The 17,064-nt window shown below is 33.1% G+C and overlaps 1 protein-coding gene across 1 annotated transcript in view; it reads right to left on the minus strand.

Annotated features, from left to right (window-relative positions):
• Nucleotides 1–16,068, minus strand: part of LOC133190728 (uncharacterized) — a 43,806-nt gene extending 27,738 nt beyond the window's left edge. Inside the window, 6 exon segments of the mRNA XM_061326413.1 lie at nt 2,591–5,217; nt 12,418–12,468; nt 14,242–14,396; nt 14,611–14,678; nt 14,870–15,486; nt 16,065–16,068. Of these exon segments, the coding sequence (XP_061182397.1) occupies nt 2,591–5,217; nt 12,418–12,468; nt 14,242–14,396; nt 14,611–14,678; nt 14,870–15,486; nt 16,065–16,068 (3,522 nt within the window).
• Between the last annotated feature and the right edge of the window lie 996 nt (nt 16,069–17,064).

Genomic DNA, 17,064 nt, shown 5'->3' on the forward strand with positions numbered 1-17,064 from the left:
AAATTGTAGACGCTTCTGTTGACGACACGGCTGTTGGTGCTTTCGTCGATGTTGTAGTTTTTAGTGCCTCTGATGACGTTATGATTGTATGTGCTTCTGTCGATGAGGTATTTTTGAGCGCTTTCATCGACGTTGTACTTGCTTGTGCTTCTGTTGATGTACTTGTTGTTGCTTCTGTTGATGTACTTGTTGTTACTTCTTTTGATGTTGTGGTGGATGTTTCTGTGGATGGAGTCGTTGTGTGTGTTTCTATTGAGGTTGAACTTGTTGTTGTCTCTGTTAACTTTGTAATTGTTGGTATCTTTGTTAATGTACTTTTTGATGCCTCTGACAACGTCGTAGATGTGTGTGCTTCTGTTGCCTTTGTGGTTGACGGTTCTCTTGTTACAGCTGTGATTGTTTTTGCTTCTGTTGATGTGATACTTGTTGATGCATCTTTCGATGTTGTAGTTGTTGGTGATTCTGTTGACGTTATGATTGTTGGTGCCTCTATTGCCGCTGTTGTAGTAGCTGCTTCTGTAGACGTTGTGTTTGTTGGTGCTTCTTTTGTTGATGTTGTGCTCATGTATACAGCATCTGTGGATGCTTCCGTTGAACTTGTACTTTCTGATGATTTTGTCGACATTGTATTCGTTAGAAATCCTGATAATGTTGTACTTTTTGGTCCTTCTGTTAAATTTGCAATTTTGGGTGTCTCTGTTTCCATTGTTGTAGTGGTTGCTTTCTTCGTAGAAGTTTTGGTTGTTGTCTGTGTGTGTACTTCTGTTGACGTTGTACTTTGTGCGTCTGTTGGCAGTGTGGTATTTGGTTGTTTTATTGTCAGTGAGGTTGTGGGAATTTCTGTAGACGATGATTTTGCTTCTACTTCCATCGCCTTTGTACTTGTTTGTCCTTCATTTGCCGTTGTGGTTGATTCTATATCTGTTGACATTGCGATTTTGGGTGTCTCCGTTGCTACTGTAGAAAAGGTTGATTCAATAGACGTTGTGGTCGGGGTTGCTTCTTTTGACGTTGTAGTTTTGTGCATATCTTTGGATGTTTTACTAAGTCCATCTGTTGACAATGTGGTATTTGGTAGTTCTGTTGACATTATGGTTGTTGGAACTTCTGTAGAGGTTGTCTTTGTTTGTACTTCTATTACTTTTGTGGTTGTTAGTCCTTCTGTTGACGTTGTAGTTGTGGGTGATTTTGTTGATACTGTAGTTGTTGGTGCTTCTGTTGTTGTTGTGCTTGGCGTTTTTGTTGAGGTTGTGGGTTTTAGTGATTCTTTTAATATCGTGGTTTGATGAACTTCTGTAGATATCATATTTGTTTGTGCTTCTGTCGACACTGAGGTTATGGGTACTTCTGTTGATGTATACGGTGCTTCAGTTGACCTTGTAGTGGAAGCTTCGTTGGACATAGTGAATTTGGGTGCTTCTGTTGACATTATGTTTGATGTTGCTTCTGAAAAAGTTGTGGTGGTTTCTCTCAACGTTGATATTATTGGTTTCCCTGTAGATGTTGTTTTAGTAGCTTCATTTGGCGTTGTGGTTGATGCTTCTGCAGATTTTATTCCTGTTGAAGCTTCTGTCGACGCTCTAATTGTGGGTGCATCTGTCGATATCGTTGTGTATGCATCTTTTGACGTTGGTGTGGGTACTTCCGTAGCCATTGCATTTGTTGACGCGTCTGTTGACCTTGAAATTTTTGGTCCATCTGTTGATATTGAGGATGTGGATGCTTCAGTTGATGCTGTGGTAGTTTGTGCTTTTGTTGACATTGTCGTTGCTGGTACTTCTGTTGAAGAAATAAAAGAATCCTGCTCTTCTGTTGAACTTGTTATTGGATTTGTAGAGGCTGGTTCCTCTTTTAATGTGGTTGGGATTGATTCTGTCGTTGATCTAGTCGGAATTTCTGTTGTTATCATCATTGGCTCTGTTTCTGTAGCAGTGCTATGTGTTTCAGTCAAAGTTGAGATTGTGGGTAATTCTGTTGATGCTGCTTTTGATTCTACTGTAGTTTTTTGTGTTTGTTCCCATGATGTCATAGTGGTTGATTGGTCTTGTATCTGTGTCGCTGTGTTAGTTTCTGTTAATGTTTTAGGAGTTTGAAATTCTGTTGTTCTGGCGTTAGCAGGTGCTTCTGTTGATGATTTAGTGGTAACAAATGATTCTATTAATCTTTTTGTGGTTGAATCTTCTATTTTTGCAGTGGTTTCATGTGGTTCTGTTGATTTTGATGTAGTTTCAGGTGGACTTGTTAATTCTTTGGTGGATGATACTTCTATTTTTGCAGTGGTTTCATGAGGTTCTGTTGATTTCGATGTAGTTTTAGGTGGACTTGTTAATTCTTTGGTGGATGCTTCTTCTATTTTTGTAGAAGTTTTTGGTGGTTCTGTTGATGTTGTGATGGGTGAAACTTCTATGCTTGGTGTCTCTGTTGATGTGGTTGTTGCTACTTCTATCGATGTAGTAGTTTCTGGCGTTTCTGTTGATGGTGTAGTGGCTGATACCTCTATGCTTGGTGGTTCTGTTGATGGTGTGTTGGTTGGTACTTCTATCCATGTGGTAGTTTCTGGTATTCCTGTTGATGATGTGGTGGTTGGTACTTCTATCACTGTAGTAGTATTTGGTGTTTCTATTGATGTTGTGGTGGTTGGTTCTTCTATCCTTGTGGTAGTTTCTGGTGTTCCAGCTGATGGTGTGTTGGTTGGTACTTCTATCGTTGTAGTAGTTTCTGGTGTTTCTGTTGATGTTGTGGTGGTTGATAACTTAATGCTTTGTGTTTCTGTTGATGTTGTGGTTGTTGGTACTCCTATCGTTGTACTAGTTCCTGGTGTTTCTGTTGATGGTGTAGTGGTTGGTATTTCTATCGTTGTAGTAGTTTCTGGTGTTTCTGTTGATGGTGTGGTAGTTGGTATTTCTATCGTTGTAGTGGTTTCTGGTGTTTCTGTTAATGTGGTGGTTGGTACTTCTATTTTTGTGGTAGAAACAGGTGGTTCCGTTGATGTTGTGATGGTTTGTACTTCTAATTTTGTCATAGTACCAGGTGACTCTGATGATGGTGTAGTACTTACTTCTTTTAATGTAGAAATTACAGGTATTTCTGTTGATGACGTGCTGGTTGGTAATTCTTTTGTAGTAGAAATCACAGGTTGCTCTATTGATGAAGTGGTAGTTAGCTCTTCAATTTTTGTGGTAGTTTCAGGTGACTCTGTTGATGATTTAGTGGCTTGATCTTCTTTGGAAAGAGAAGATTTTGGTGTTTCTGTGAATGGTGTTGAGGTTGGCATTTCTTTTATCGAAGTAGTTAACGGTGGTTCAGTCGATGTTACGCTGGTTTGATCTTCTTTTATTATAGTAGTTTCTAGTGTTTCTGTTGATGGTGTAGTGATTAATACCTCTACATTTGAAGTTGTTACGAGTGGTTCTGATGATGTTGTGGTGGTTTGATCTTCTTTTATTGTAGTAGTTTCTGGAGTTTCTGATGATGGTGTAGTGGTTGAAACTTCTATTTTTGAAGTTGTTACGAGTGGTTCTGATGACGTTGTGGTGGTTTGATCTTCTTTTAATGTAGTAGTTTCTGGAGTTTCTGTTGATGGTGTAGTGGTTGATACCTCTGTTTTTGAAGTTGTTACGCGTGGTTCTGGTGATGTAGTGGTGGTTTGATCTTCTTTTATTGTAGTAGTTTCTGGAGTTTCTGTTGATGGTGTAGTGGTTGATATCTCTGTTTTTGAAGTTGTTAAGTGTGGTTCTGGTGATGTTGTGGTGGTCTGATCTTCTTTTATTGTAGTAGTTTCTGGAGATTCTGTTGATGGTGCAGTGGTTGATACCTCTGTTTTTGAAGTTGATAAGTGTGGTTCTGGTGATGTTGTGGTGGTTTGATCTTCTTTTATTGTAGTAGTTTCGGTTGATGGTGTAGTGGTTGATACCTCTGTTTTTAAAGTTGTTACGTGTGGTTCTGGTGATGTTGTGGTTGTTTGATCTTCTTTCATTGTAGTAGTTTCTGGAGTTTTTGTCGATGGTTTAGTGGTTGATACCTCTGTTTTTGAAGTTGTTACGTGTGGTTCTGATGATATTGTGGTGGTTTGATATTCTTTTATTGTAGTAGTTTCTGGAGTTTCTATTGATTGTGCAGTGGTTGAAACCTCTATTTTCGAAGTTGTCACGTGTGGTTCTGGCGATGTAGTGGTGGGTAGTTCTTCTTTTGTTGTAGTAGTTTCTGGCGTGTATGTTGGTGGTGTGGTGGTTGATACCTCAATTTTTAAAGTGGGTACGGGTGATTCTGATGATGTTGTGGTGGTTTGTTCTTCTTCTGTTGTATGAGTTTCTGAAGTTTCTGTGGTGGTTGATACTTTTAAATTTGTAGTAAAAGTTGGATCCGTTGATGTTATGTTGGTTTGTTTTTCTTTCGTTGTAGTAGATTCTGATGTTTGGGTTGTGGTTGATACTTCTGTTTTTGAAGTTGTTAAAGGTGGATCTATTGATGTGGTTGTTGGTAATTCTTTCGCTGTGGTAGTTACAGGTTGTTCTATTGAAATTGTGCTGATTGGTACTTCTGTTGTTGAACTGCTGACAATTGATTCTTTTGATATTGTAACAATTGGTACTTCTGGTGCTGTAGTGCTTACATGTGGTTCTTTTGATGTTGTAGTGGTTTGTAATTTTGTAACTGCACTTGTTTCTGTGGATTCTTTAGATATTTCTGTTGCTTCATGTGCCTCAGCTGGTGTGGATAAAATAGCTTCTGTTGTGGCTTTTGTTGTTGTAGATGATTTTGCTGTTGGTGTTGTTGCTGAATTTGTTGTTCTTGTTGTAGATTCAATTATTTGAGTGCTTTGGTGTCCCTCTGTCGATGTTGCTAAGGGTGCATTTGTTTGGGATGTGGGTGGTTCGTATAATTCCTTTGTTGTTAATGAAATTGTTGTTGAAGGCTCTTCAGATGAAGTAATAACACCAGGTTCTTCTGTTGATATTTCATTTATGGTTGATGTTGTTGACAGAGTTGGCAATATATCTGATGTGGATTCTGCTTCATCTCCTGCTGTAACTGCTTCCGCTGCCTCTGAAGTTGATGTTTGGCTAAACTGTGTATTAGTGGTAAGAACATCTGTTGATGTTGAGGATTTAATTGGTTGTTGTGTTGTCGTTGAATCTATATTATTATCTGTTGTAGTGCTTTCTACCTCTATTGAAGTGGGTGACTCTGATAAAAATTCTGAGGTCGAGGAAGTTGCTGAAAAGTAGCGAGATAAGAAGGCATCATATTAGTACATACAGAATAGATACTACCTTAATTGTTCATAAGAGTTCATCAAATAGGGACTGAAGATTATACAGATAAATTATATAAAGATATTCATTTTATTTAAAAAGAAAATCAATAAAAATTAAAATTCCTGCATATATTCAATCGATTATTTATATAGTATTTATAAGATATCACTGAGTACGTCGTTTAAAATTTCATTCATAAAAGTTAATACGCATATACATATGTAATGTTGGTACAACAATATTTTTATCAGCATTTGCAATGATCTTTCTTATTGGTGAATACTTATGGTTAACCATTTAAATAATCCGTTTTCGACCACGCAAAATCCATCGTTAAACAATTTGAAATAATGAACAAGGTCAAAAAATTCGCAAATAATAACACGTGGAAAATACAAAAAGCGCACTAAAAATGGGAAAAGCACCCAGCGAAAGGATGATAATGGTGCAACATGGTTTTACCTTAGAAATAATGTTTCTTGTCAACAGATACAATCACCAATCATTTTAATTAGCGGAAGATAATGACGTCTGAAATGGATTGTCGCAGCGAAGAAACAAGAGCTCTCGCAATCCTCTCTAGCTGAATTCTGATGCTCTCCGATACGCAGATATTAAGTCGTGTGAAGCACTTTTTAACTAGACTGGGGCATTATTTTCACATTTTCCATTTACAGAAAGTCGAAAAGTAATAATATTCTTGAAAGTGACAGGTTTGAATTTTGTTTAAAAAAAATGACTATTAATCGAGTATCGATTACATATAAAACATAGTCATTTCATGGTAATTTGATTCTTTGGGATTTTGTGGCAGTTTACTTTCAAACCATTTAATACTGCAAAAGAGATATTCATAATTGCAATTTAAAAAGTTAGAAAAGTAACCACAAAAGAAAACGATTAAGATTGATGTACATGTATATGTCATTATATTTTTTTTAATTCTTTTTATCATTGCATTAGTTTTTCTCATTTGTCCAGGTGGTTTCTCCAACCACAAGAAACTGTAGAAACTTTGAGTAACAAAAAACAAGACTTAAATCAAAATTATTGAAACAAGTCTTAAAAACATCTTTTGCATGTTGCTGAGAAGATAGCTGTGTGGGAGAAAATACAAGATTCACTTGGGGTCTTGTTTGACCCCAAAAAATTCTGAAAAATCAAAATTGTTCAATTTTAATTGAAAATACATGTACTCTAAAATATCATTTAGACCCATTGTTATTACATATCTATCAAAATGACGTAATTTTTTGGTAACTATATTGCCATGAATTGCTTCATAATTTTCATTCCCTCGAATTTTGCTAAAATGGCTAATATTTGAAGCTGGTTTTATTCAATACATTTCGAATATAGTAAAATCTCCGATCCAGAAAATACAAGTATATCTTGATAGAAGGTTACTGGGTTTTTTTGTTAAATATGTTTTATTTTATTTTCTGGATCCAGGGATGTTTCTCATATTTTCTTTCTTTGTTGAAAGGACTCTAATACACCAGTTCTCCATAAAAATTCAAAATCTTTCACAAAGCCGTTTTAAATAACGTGAATTATTAGAAGGAACTTTCTCATAGGTAATGAAAGTATTAAATATTTAAGTTATGTATATGTTTAAAAAACACATAGGGTTAAATCAATAAATTGCTCTATAGTGGATTCATTTCACGCAAAAAATAAACCTAGTCCTTTTTCAGATTTTTTTTCTGTCAACTATCTTAAAAGGTACTTTTAATCCAATTCAATTTTTTTAATTTTGTTTATCCAACATTCTTTTTCGTGTAAGAATTAATTAGCGTCATCTATTGATATTCCGCCCAATCGATAAACCATGGTCCAAAAGAGGAATTCTTCCGCCATCTATTTATGGCATTTCCGGTTTCAGCTTCTTGACCTATTTGACGTTCTTTCTCTTTTCTCGCGATTGATTTCGTTCACTAACTAATGAGATCAAATGTCAAATTAGCATTTATTACACTCCGTAACAGATTGAGATAGCAAGAAAGTTATTTCTCCATAGATTGAAGATAAAACTTGGTGTGAAAACAAGTATTGTAATGGATAATAAAACAGAAATGGAGTCGAACAAGTGATTACATTCAAGTTAAAAAAATTACAATAACAAGGTGTTTATTACAAATTAGAAGGGCGTCAGATGTGGAAAATCATCAAAATTGTTTAAAATACAACATGATAGGTGTATTTTGTAACATTTGTAAAGTGGAGTAAGAATCTTTTAAAAAGGCGGTTGCTAGGAAGATTGATTGGCGAATTTACTATTTCATTTAATAAGTATTAATGTAAGTGAATTGTTTTCTTTAAATTGATAAAATGTCTCACAACCAAAAATATATACGTATATATATATATTTCTTTGTTTCTGTTTTGACTTAAGAACGTTTTGAAATAATCGCTGTAAAATTCCACATTATATAAAAAAATTTTACTTTCTGTGAGGGTATGAATTACAATAAAAACTAAGAACTAGCGAAACGTTGTATGTAAATAAGCACGCACGACCACTCTGTTGTATTATCTGATAGAGTAAAGCTGTTTTATTCAAATCAGATAACTTAAGGCCCAGGACAAGTTTGACATTGAGTTTTTATCCATGCTCTTACGTTAAAGCCAATGCTATAACATTCAATTGATATACTAGTTTATCATTGCCTATCAAGCTAGCATTGTTTCCATGAACTAAATTTGGATTATTTGAAGTCATTATGTAAAAATCAGCCTTGGGTAAAGAAATGAAATCAAAACATATTACATTGCTTAAATGTACCTTTTTATTTCATACATAGGTTTTGCGATACATATAGGATAGTTAAAAAAAAGTTTCTAGTACAGTACAACCTCGTAAGTACGGACGCTTGTGTTCCCGAGCAAATCGTCCGGATTAACGAAGCGTCCGGACTACTGAAACATACTTGGTATATTTAAATATAAATTGTTCATCACAAATTTCGTCCAGAAGGTGAAACGTCTGAATATTGTCGTCCGGATCAACGAGGCTCCACTGTATTATAAACATACAAAATCTCTTCAAGGTTTTCATAATACTGCTAAGTGATACAGTTTTAAAGGTTCAGATAGAGAAAATACCTTCCTTAATTTGTGAAATACTCGAGTTCTACACTATCTAAAACAGTACTTAGAAATACACAATAACTGAGAAGCTCAACTAAAGACTGGAGTAATGACATATCCCTGATAAGCTACCATGTCCTAAGAAAAGCCTTTTTTAAAAATAATTCTTCATGTCAAAATCAAAGACTAGATATAGATTTTGCATTTTCAATCCATGTGGCGCTGACATTGTATAAATGGTTTTGGGGCAGAGTCTTCACATACCCTCTGGTCATAAACTCTGTGCTAAATATAATCTTTGAACCTTTCTTTGCAGGACTAGACAAGGATTTCCTTCGACTATGGCCTTTGTTCAAATAACATTTGTTCAAATTAGTGACTTAGAATGTCCTCAACTAAACTTTACATTAACATGAACGACAGATCTAGCTCAAGAATAGGGAACTTCTCAATTTTCGATTTTGTGTTGTTATAAAGATCGTCACACTAAAAGTTTTTTTTTTAATAAGACTAGAATAATTTTTTTTAAATTTTCTTTTTAAAACACTTTGAAGGTTCCTTGTGTTTTTTATCTGCATATTTAGCTTTCATTTTTAGGAACTGGTGTTTTAACTTCAAGATTTAAACGAATAAAGTAAAGATCAACATGACAAAACATCTACTTTATACTAGGAATGCCGAAGATTGAGATAAGGTATCATACAGCAATACCTTATTAAAGTAAAATGTTAAAGTAACCTTAATCAGAATGTTTAATTTGTTTTCTGTATATTGAAAGAAACATCGATGAAAGTCATTTTGTGTATTCATTAGAAATTCAAGGAAAAAATGTCATCTTTAATCCAATCTAGTGCCATTTTGAACTGCTGTTGACTAAGGAGATTAAAGATGCTTAATGACAAAAAAAGGAGGTTAACCTGCGTAATGGAATTCATCTTTATTCAAAATTTTAAATCCTAGATAAATGTGCGTATTTCAAATCAAAAGCAACAGACTTGATTAAATGAGTTAAATTGGGTGCTTTTTTCAAGACACAGAAAAGAAAATGAAAATATACCATTTCATTTTTTTTATTTCTTTTATTTTTCTTCTATTTATTTTGATATGACTAAGAAAAAAATATAGAAATAAATATTCCATGATGAAACCTGTACATTTTGTATTATTTCTTTGTTTGTAGTACCTTCGTACATTTGGCAATGTACGTTTTGTTTCTTCATGTGTCCAATATTTATTCAACGGAAATGTTCAAGTACTTGTATCTTAATTAATACCACTCTTGAGTGCGTGGGTATATTTTCTTATTTTAAAATTTCAAAGATTTTATTGCAGCATTAAAAGTGATCAAAAACATTTTTGACAACTTTCATGGAAGAGTTTATATAAAAAATGATGACATAATAGTGATATCAATGGTGATTACTATTCACATGGGAATAAAAGGGGATTATCATATTTATCTTGTCCACTTTTGCAATACCATCATGGTATACGATTATTATAGCCAAAGTTCTAAATATCAGTAGAAAACAAACATGACCCATCCAAGGTCATCTGTAAATAATCAAAGGACTAAAAAAAAAAGGTGTTGAACTTATGTAAACAGGACCTGACAAACAAATATTCATGATAAAACTATATATGCAAACGGACAAATAAAGATACGTGAATGTATATAAATATTTAATTTCAGGAAAATGGCAATATTGCGTTTCAGTCAAAGGGGGAATAATAAGGGGTCAGACAAGGTGAAATATAAAATAGAGCCTAAATAAAATATAGCAATTGCATATTTCGCCATTTCAGTTAAGAAGGAGAATGAGCATGGCGAATTGGTTCCCAATCAATTAAGATAATGTAGTTTCTCTTGTTATTCCACTGAGCATGAGTATTCAACAATTTTTTTGGCTAAAGAAAAGGTGATTTCTCTTATTAAGATTTTAGATACATGAATTACTCAACAATAAATAAGCCTTTGGAAAAAAAAAATGCATTAAATCAATGTTTCTTCGTGAAACATGGACATCTATCTGAGTGAAATCCAAACAAAAGTGTTTTAAATATGTCGTAAAATTACCAATAAAGATACATCTTTAGTTTCCGAGTCGCAACTGACTCTAATATGTCATTAAATTGTAGTAACGTGTACTTTGTCGTAACCAAACCAAGAAATATATGCAAACGATAAGAGTAATTGCTTTCAACGGCTGCCATTAATTCCATTGTTGTAAGTGCCAGTATGAAATAATGCATTGAAATCAAATGTTATCACCGCCATTCCATGCAAACTGTACAAGAGTTTTGATATAATTAAGGAACGTGAATTTGATACTAATTAGCATAATTCTTTTTCTTTTTTCCAGTCGGTTTTCTGTTGACATTTGAATGATATATTCTGTGTTACCTTTTTTATTTTTGTATCGACTTATATACTTTAGGCATTTCATTTTGTAATCAAAAAAACATTCATGTTTCATAACTTTCAGCCAAAGCTTAAAATGTTAACATATACCTCTTACACACTAGTCATCCCCTGAGAGTGATCGAATATATTATAGGTTTTGAGTCCCGGAAGTCTGTATATCCTTAAAATTAATCATGTTTTTGTACATTAAATATCATTATTATTTTTTGAAATTATTGTCCAAAATATTCAATGCTAGTTTTTAACTTTTTCAATACTCATGCATATTATGCTTTTGAGTTTTAAGGTCCAAAACATTTGTATTTTTTGTTATTGTCATCTTTATTTCAATCCCTGTTCTTTAACAGTTTGCTTTCCATCACTATTATCTATGCCCTTTTTATAGATATACAAAATAATGTTGTTTCATTCATTTAATAACAAAAAATCTTCCAAAAGAATAAAAATCCTTGAACATTCAGAATTAATGCTTTACACATGTATGCTTACTATTAATAAAACCTCGAGTGCCCAAATGAAAAACCGGATGAAATGTGCTATAGACGACTTTTCATTTAGTTTATTTATACAGTCCGTTTTATTGAGTCCAGTGTGTTCCCGTATATTTAAACTGTTTAAAATGTTTAAACTTCGATGATTTAAATACCGAAAAAATGTATTTTGTATTTAACTTAGTAATTTCTGGTAATTAACCAGTCTACATAAGAAAAATAGATTTGTTTTATCAAGTTTATTTATTTATTTATTTTGTTTATCGATAAATAAGCAGACTTACTAATTAAACCGCACTTAAAAGTTTCGGTCTTGGAATAAAGAATTACTGATTAGTCTGAGATAGAAACAACTCAGTTCGATATATCTAAAATAAAAACCCTTGAATAAATATGAAATGGTTGTTGTGAATTTGTACTTAAATTGCTTGTTTGATAAAATAGCATATAATAGGAAAAACTTGAATGCAATAAAACTCGACGTACTAGTATTTTGGTGCCTTAACATCAATACAATGCATTAAAACAATATTTCTGCATATTTTGTCACCAAACTTAGTTTATATCCATTAAGATATTACAAAATATTTTGATGAATCATTTTTTTTCTTTTTTGCCTATTTAAATCGTAATAATTCAGATAAGGCAATCTAACAACGTTGAGCGTTCCACCTTGATCTTCCTAACCGAATAAAACTAACGGATATCCTTCTGTGAGATGAAGCCGGTCATAATTCTTGTAATTACTTGTCATTATATTTTTATGACAATGGGAGACAAAAAAGACTTTGGCATCAGCTATCTGTGCTGTGGGGTAGAACAGCTGATAATCTACTGAAAAAGTCATAAAGACTTGGAACTGTCTGTGAAACTGTCTGTCACAATTTTTGACCTATATGAATTAATGTCTTGAATATATCGATATTCATCTATTCCCTTAAAATGACAATGGTAGTCTATTTGTTTTTTTTGTTTTTTTTTTTTTTGTTTTTTGTTTTTTTTTTTTGTTTTTTTTTTTTTTTACGCAAAACCTCTAGTAGAATTATATATATATACTTTCAAACTCTTATTTCACAGTTTTGAAATTTGATTTTGTGGAACAGGATCCCGAAATCTTAGTAACTTTTTGTACGCAATATGAAAAATTACTCACCTAATTCTGTCGTGGTGGATGGTCTAGTTGTGGTCTCTGGGTCAAGATTGCCTGTATGCATATTAAAGAAGATTAAGTTTTCGTCTTGGTATATAATCAGCAAAATTGTATGATTTGGAATAGTCAGAATAATATGTTTATTTCGTTTTTTTTTCATGACTAAGAGTTGTTACTTGATTTCATTTACAGGACTATATTAGTACTGTGTGAAACTGTTTATTGTTTGTACTATATTTAGTTTTAACGACGACATCGAAATATGTTGTTTGTCGTTAAAACCTCGTTTATTTTTTCCATTATTGATTAAGAAAAACAGGTATTGGGAAAGTAGGCGGTATCACACATTTCATCTTAATCAAAACTGGCAATTATGAACTGCCAAAGAACTATCCGACAAAACAAATTACTGGTAATGGTTGAAAAAGAAATAAAATGTAATGCGAATGATCAGATAGATCGAACCTTAACTGTAAGTGACAGTATTATATTGACAACTAGTCGTTTTCTTTATTTCCTTTCTGTAAAATTTATCAGTAATTGTTCGTGTTTATTTATACCCTTTCTTTTGGAACAAAGAAAATGGAAGAAAAAAAGAGAAGCTTTGTGCCACATTGTTCATGTGGCTTATCGTGTATTTATATGATTATTTTAATACTCTTATTGATGCACATTGACATTATTATCAATGAAGGTCGAAAAGGCATATGGTGATAAAACATGGAATTTGTCGAAAATTAGAAAATATCGTCTTATTTTACACTCCTGTCAATTTTTTTTTTATTCATTCAACCATTTTTTTTTTCTTAAAAAAAAAATATTTCGATATGTCGAAAAATTTACACTGTGCATTCTACGTTCATTTTTAGTTTCATAATTTTCAAATTTTGATAAACCAAAGAAAATTTTGGTCACTTCTATCAGACAATTTTTCAGAATTCTTGTGGCACTAATGAGCCCTCTTTACTTAATACTGGTTGCATCTTCCAGTATATGTTTATCATTCTCCGTGCATGAAACATTTTTTAAAGATGTGACAATGTACTGCACTTTTTAATTTTATCAAATATCGATATTTTTTTTCTCTAAAACCACTAACCACCGATCGCTTGCAGTCAATCTTCTTCAATGTTTGCATGTCTAATGTTACTTTCTTAACAATATCCGCTTGTTATATCGCCCTCCACTTAGCAAGGTATAGCGATAATCATGTTACATGCGCAACTGAAACAAAATTAGCATTGCACTTATATGGGTTTTTTTTTTTTTAGTCTTGGCATCTTTAAAAATGAAAAATCACTAGAAGATCTGTATAATAAAAGGCACGAATTTTAATGGTACTCTATAAATTGAAATTATGTGTGCTGTTGCTTAAAATAATCTCTTCCAAAAAAGCAATTCAGCAGATGAAGAAAAAAAAACTATAAATCATACATACTTCAACTAAATTTTTGCTACAAATTTTAAATGCTAATTTCAAACAAATGTAATAATTACTAAGAACTATTGATACTAAATGTTTTTATACATGAAATAGGCCATGGACTTTTTTTTATCATATAAAGACCATAATATCAACACTTCAGCGTTGGTGCCATTTCGCATTATACACAACCAAAACAATTTTTGCAAAGGTTATTCCTCAATTATAAAAGGACTTCTCTTCAGTATAACCCCCACCCCCCCCCCCCCAGCACACATAATCACTTCCGATAGATCTACCAGTTAGTATACAAGTATCCACTTTTCTAAATGTGGCGATAGAGAGACAGAGAGAGAGAGAGAGAAAGGGATGTCCTCAAATATAGGTTCTTAAAGTTGCTTTACCTATCTTAGAGTTGTTGACATCTAAAGTAAGGTTAGTAAAAGCGCTAGCGTTCAGCAGGGCCTGGTGGAAGGCTGTGTTGATGGTTTCATCCGAATGTGTGATGTTTGTGTCATTTTTAAATTCTATAGAAAAAAGCACTATCACACTGCCTTTCCTGAAAAAAGACGATAAATACTTAAATACCATGTACAATGTGGACACCAATGCAAATGTATTCTGAACTTGCTCCCAGAATTGATGATATTATTGCAATAAAATTTTAATTGTTCTATGCATAAAAAATACGATGTGCTTTTGTTATACATATGGACTTAAGCTGATAATGTCGACAAAGATTCTCAAAATCACATTCAATGCAAATATCTTACTTGAACTGCTTAATGTAGGAACCATAAAAGTAACTGGAAATGGGTCCGTTCTTAAAAAGTGAGTCAATCTGAAGGAAAATAAAAATAATTCAAACGTTCAGTGACAAAAAAAAAACCCGCACATTATTTAATAATGTTATTTTTCCTGTAAGAAGCTTTGTTGCTAGATAAAGCCCGTTTTCGAAAACAAGTTTCATTGACGAAAGTATGGTGAATATCATCAACTTTTTAAAATTTAATTCTTGTCATAACTTATTACCACAGAGAGGACTATTTCCTCCACTTGTTGATACGCTCTTGACGACTTATTTAGGAAATCGTCCGTCCATTCTATGCCATCAGTAATTTTCATAATCCCCTCTCTAACTAGAATTGAGTCAAACACATCACGGCGCATGCGCTTTTTAATTCTGTATATTTCTTCACTCCTCTCATTTTGCGATGTTTTATAACGGGTTTCCTCGGGACTTCTTTCTATATTTTGCTTTGTTTTTTCTTCAGTCGCAAGTTCTTTGATATTCGTAAAATCTGGATTAAAGGATGACTCTTCGATCTCTTTATCTTTGTACTCATTTTGTAAGATCGGCAATCTCCAAGCTCCTTTGTCTGCTTCTTTCAGAAGTAGTTTGTCATTTTCAGATACATCATAAGTTTCAAAACTGAACAATCTCCTGGCCTGAATATGAACACTGTCATATTTTGCTGTCTTGTTAAAATAGCATTCCAACCAGTGGCGTGATAGTGCTCTGAGAGCGTTGTCGATTAGATACCCTCCGGAACTCGATCCATCGTCAAACCTATCTGTATTTTTCCCGCCATTTTGGGCGGGCGTCTGGCTCCGTCCACGAGAGACAAATCCTCCGGAAACAAATATTCCTGTCAACAAATTTTCTGACGTCAAAGACCGTAATTTTTATAATTTTCTATAAGATTAACAGATGACGCAAATATCTAAAACAAGCAACTTTAGGCGCTAAAGGCACACTCACTATTCTTGTCTTCTCTTTGTTTGAATAGAAATCAAAATAAGGGAATATATTTTACATTCTTATAACAAATAAAATACTCTTTTTCATGTCTGAGGATCAACTTATTGGGTACCAACACACAGAGGCTTGTTGCAAGGTGAAGCACTTTACCTATATCTATTTCTACTATTTGTCAATGCACATGTACCAACTTTCGTGCAAGTTTATTTCTAATCTAATGTCATTTTTATATACATTGTACCATAATTTTATAGTGATTATTTCCAGAAAATGCTTGATTTACAGAATATGCTGGACACATTATAATTATTTGTTTGTAAATACTGGAAAATATACATCAATGTGTGCAAAACCAAGAATATCGTGTGCGGGTCTAGAGGGGAGTCACAGCCGCCCCCCCCCCCGAATTTTAGGAGGTATTAAATGTACATGGTAAAGTAACCAAAAAATGACTTCGGAACATACCCATCCATCCCCCAAAATACGTTGATTGGAAGAACCATACTTATAAAGCTTAAGAAGTGAAGGAAAGCGGCTCAAACAGCCCCCCCCCTTTCTAAAGAAGTGAAGACGAAACAGTTTTGGGGTAGGAGTTTACGGGGGGTTTTTTTGATTGAAAGGGAGGTATTTTTGTTGTTGTTGTTGTTGCTTATTTGTCAAGAAATTTCTGGGTTAAATTTTTTTGGACTGGGATGGAAACCACACACCCCTCCCCGGAAAAATTCCTGGATCCGCACCTTAACATGTTTTCCAGAAACGAAAGGACAAATACTTTTTGAGTGTCAAACAATTCGAAAGTTAAGAGATCATATATTTTTAATGACATGGACAAGAAAAATATAAGAAGAACGATTTTGAAACATGGCGATCAGGACAGGAATAAAAAATTATCCAGATTTGTATAGAATGAATTCTTAGATTTTGATTTCTTGAGAATTTTCTCACATCTCAAAGTTTGAAAAATGTTTTTTATTTATTTATTTTTTATTTTTTTTTATTTATTTATCTATTTTGTGCCAAAAATATTATATTTGGAAACTCTTTATAAGTTTACAATACTGACTTAACTTTTTTTTCTATTTGGCTGAGTTAATTGAAAACAATTTCATTAATTTTAATAATCCCTGCTTACGCTCTGCATAACTTCATCCTTTCTGTTAGACAATATCATGTTGCAATAATTCACAAGGCATGATTTTCGCATCACTTCCCAATGAAAAAAAATGAGAGTTTCTTTCTATCATTACTCAAAGGTACTTAATTATTATGTCCAAAAAAGAAAAAAAAAAAGAAATATTACGAAATTACTCGTCAATGGTATTACGAATAGAATGTATTTTATATTAAATTTTAGTAAACACTGTTCAAAGTATTTAAGAAGTCAGTTTGGTAATCTTTTTCATTCTGTAGCTTTGAATTTACTCTGAAGGTGTGAATGAAAATTAAATAACAGCTGGATAACTAC

Source organism: Saccostrea echinata, unplaced genomic scaffold (assembly GCF_033153115.1).
Source record: "Saccostrea echinata isolate AGI-Se365-2 ecotype Australia unplaced genomic scaffold, CSIRO_AGI_Sech_v1 ptg000022l, whole genome shotgun sequence".
NCBI classification, from domain to species: Eukaryota; Metazoa; Mollusca; class Bivalvia; order Ostreida; family Ostreidae; genus Saccostrea; species Saccostrea echinata.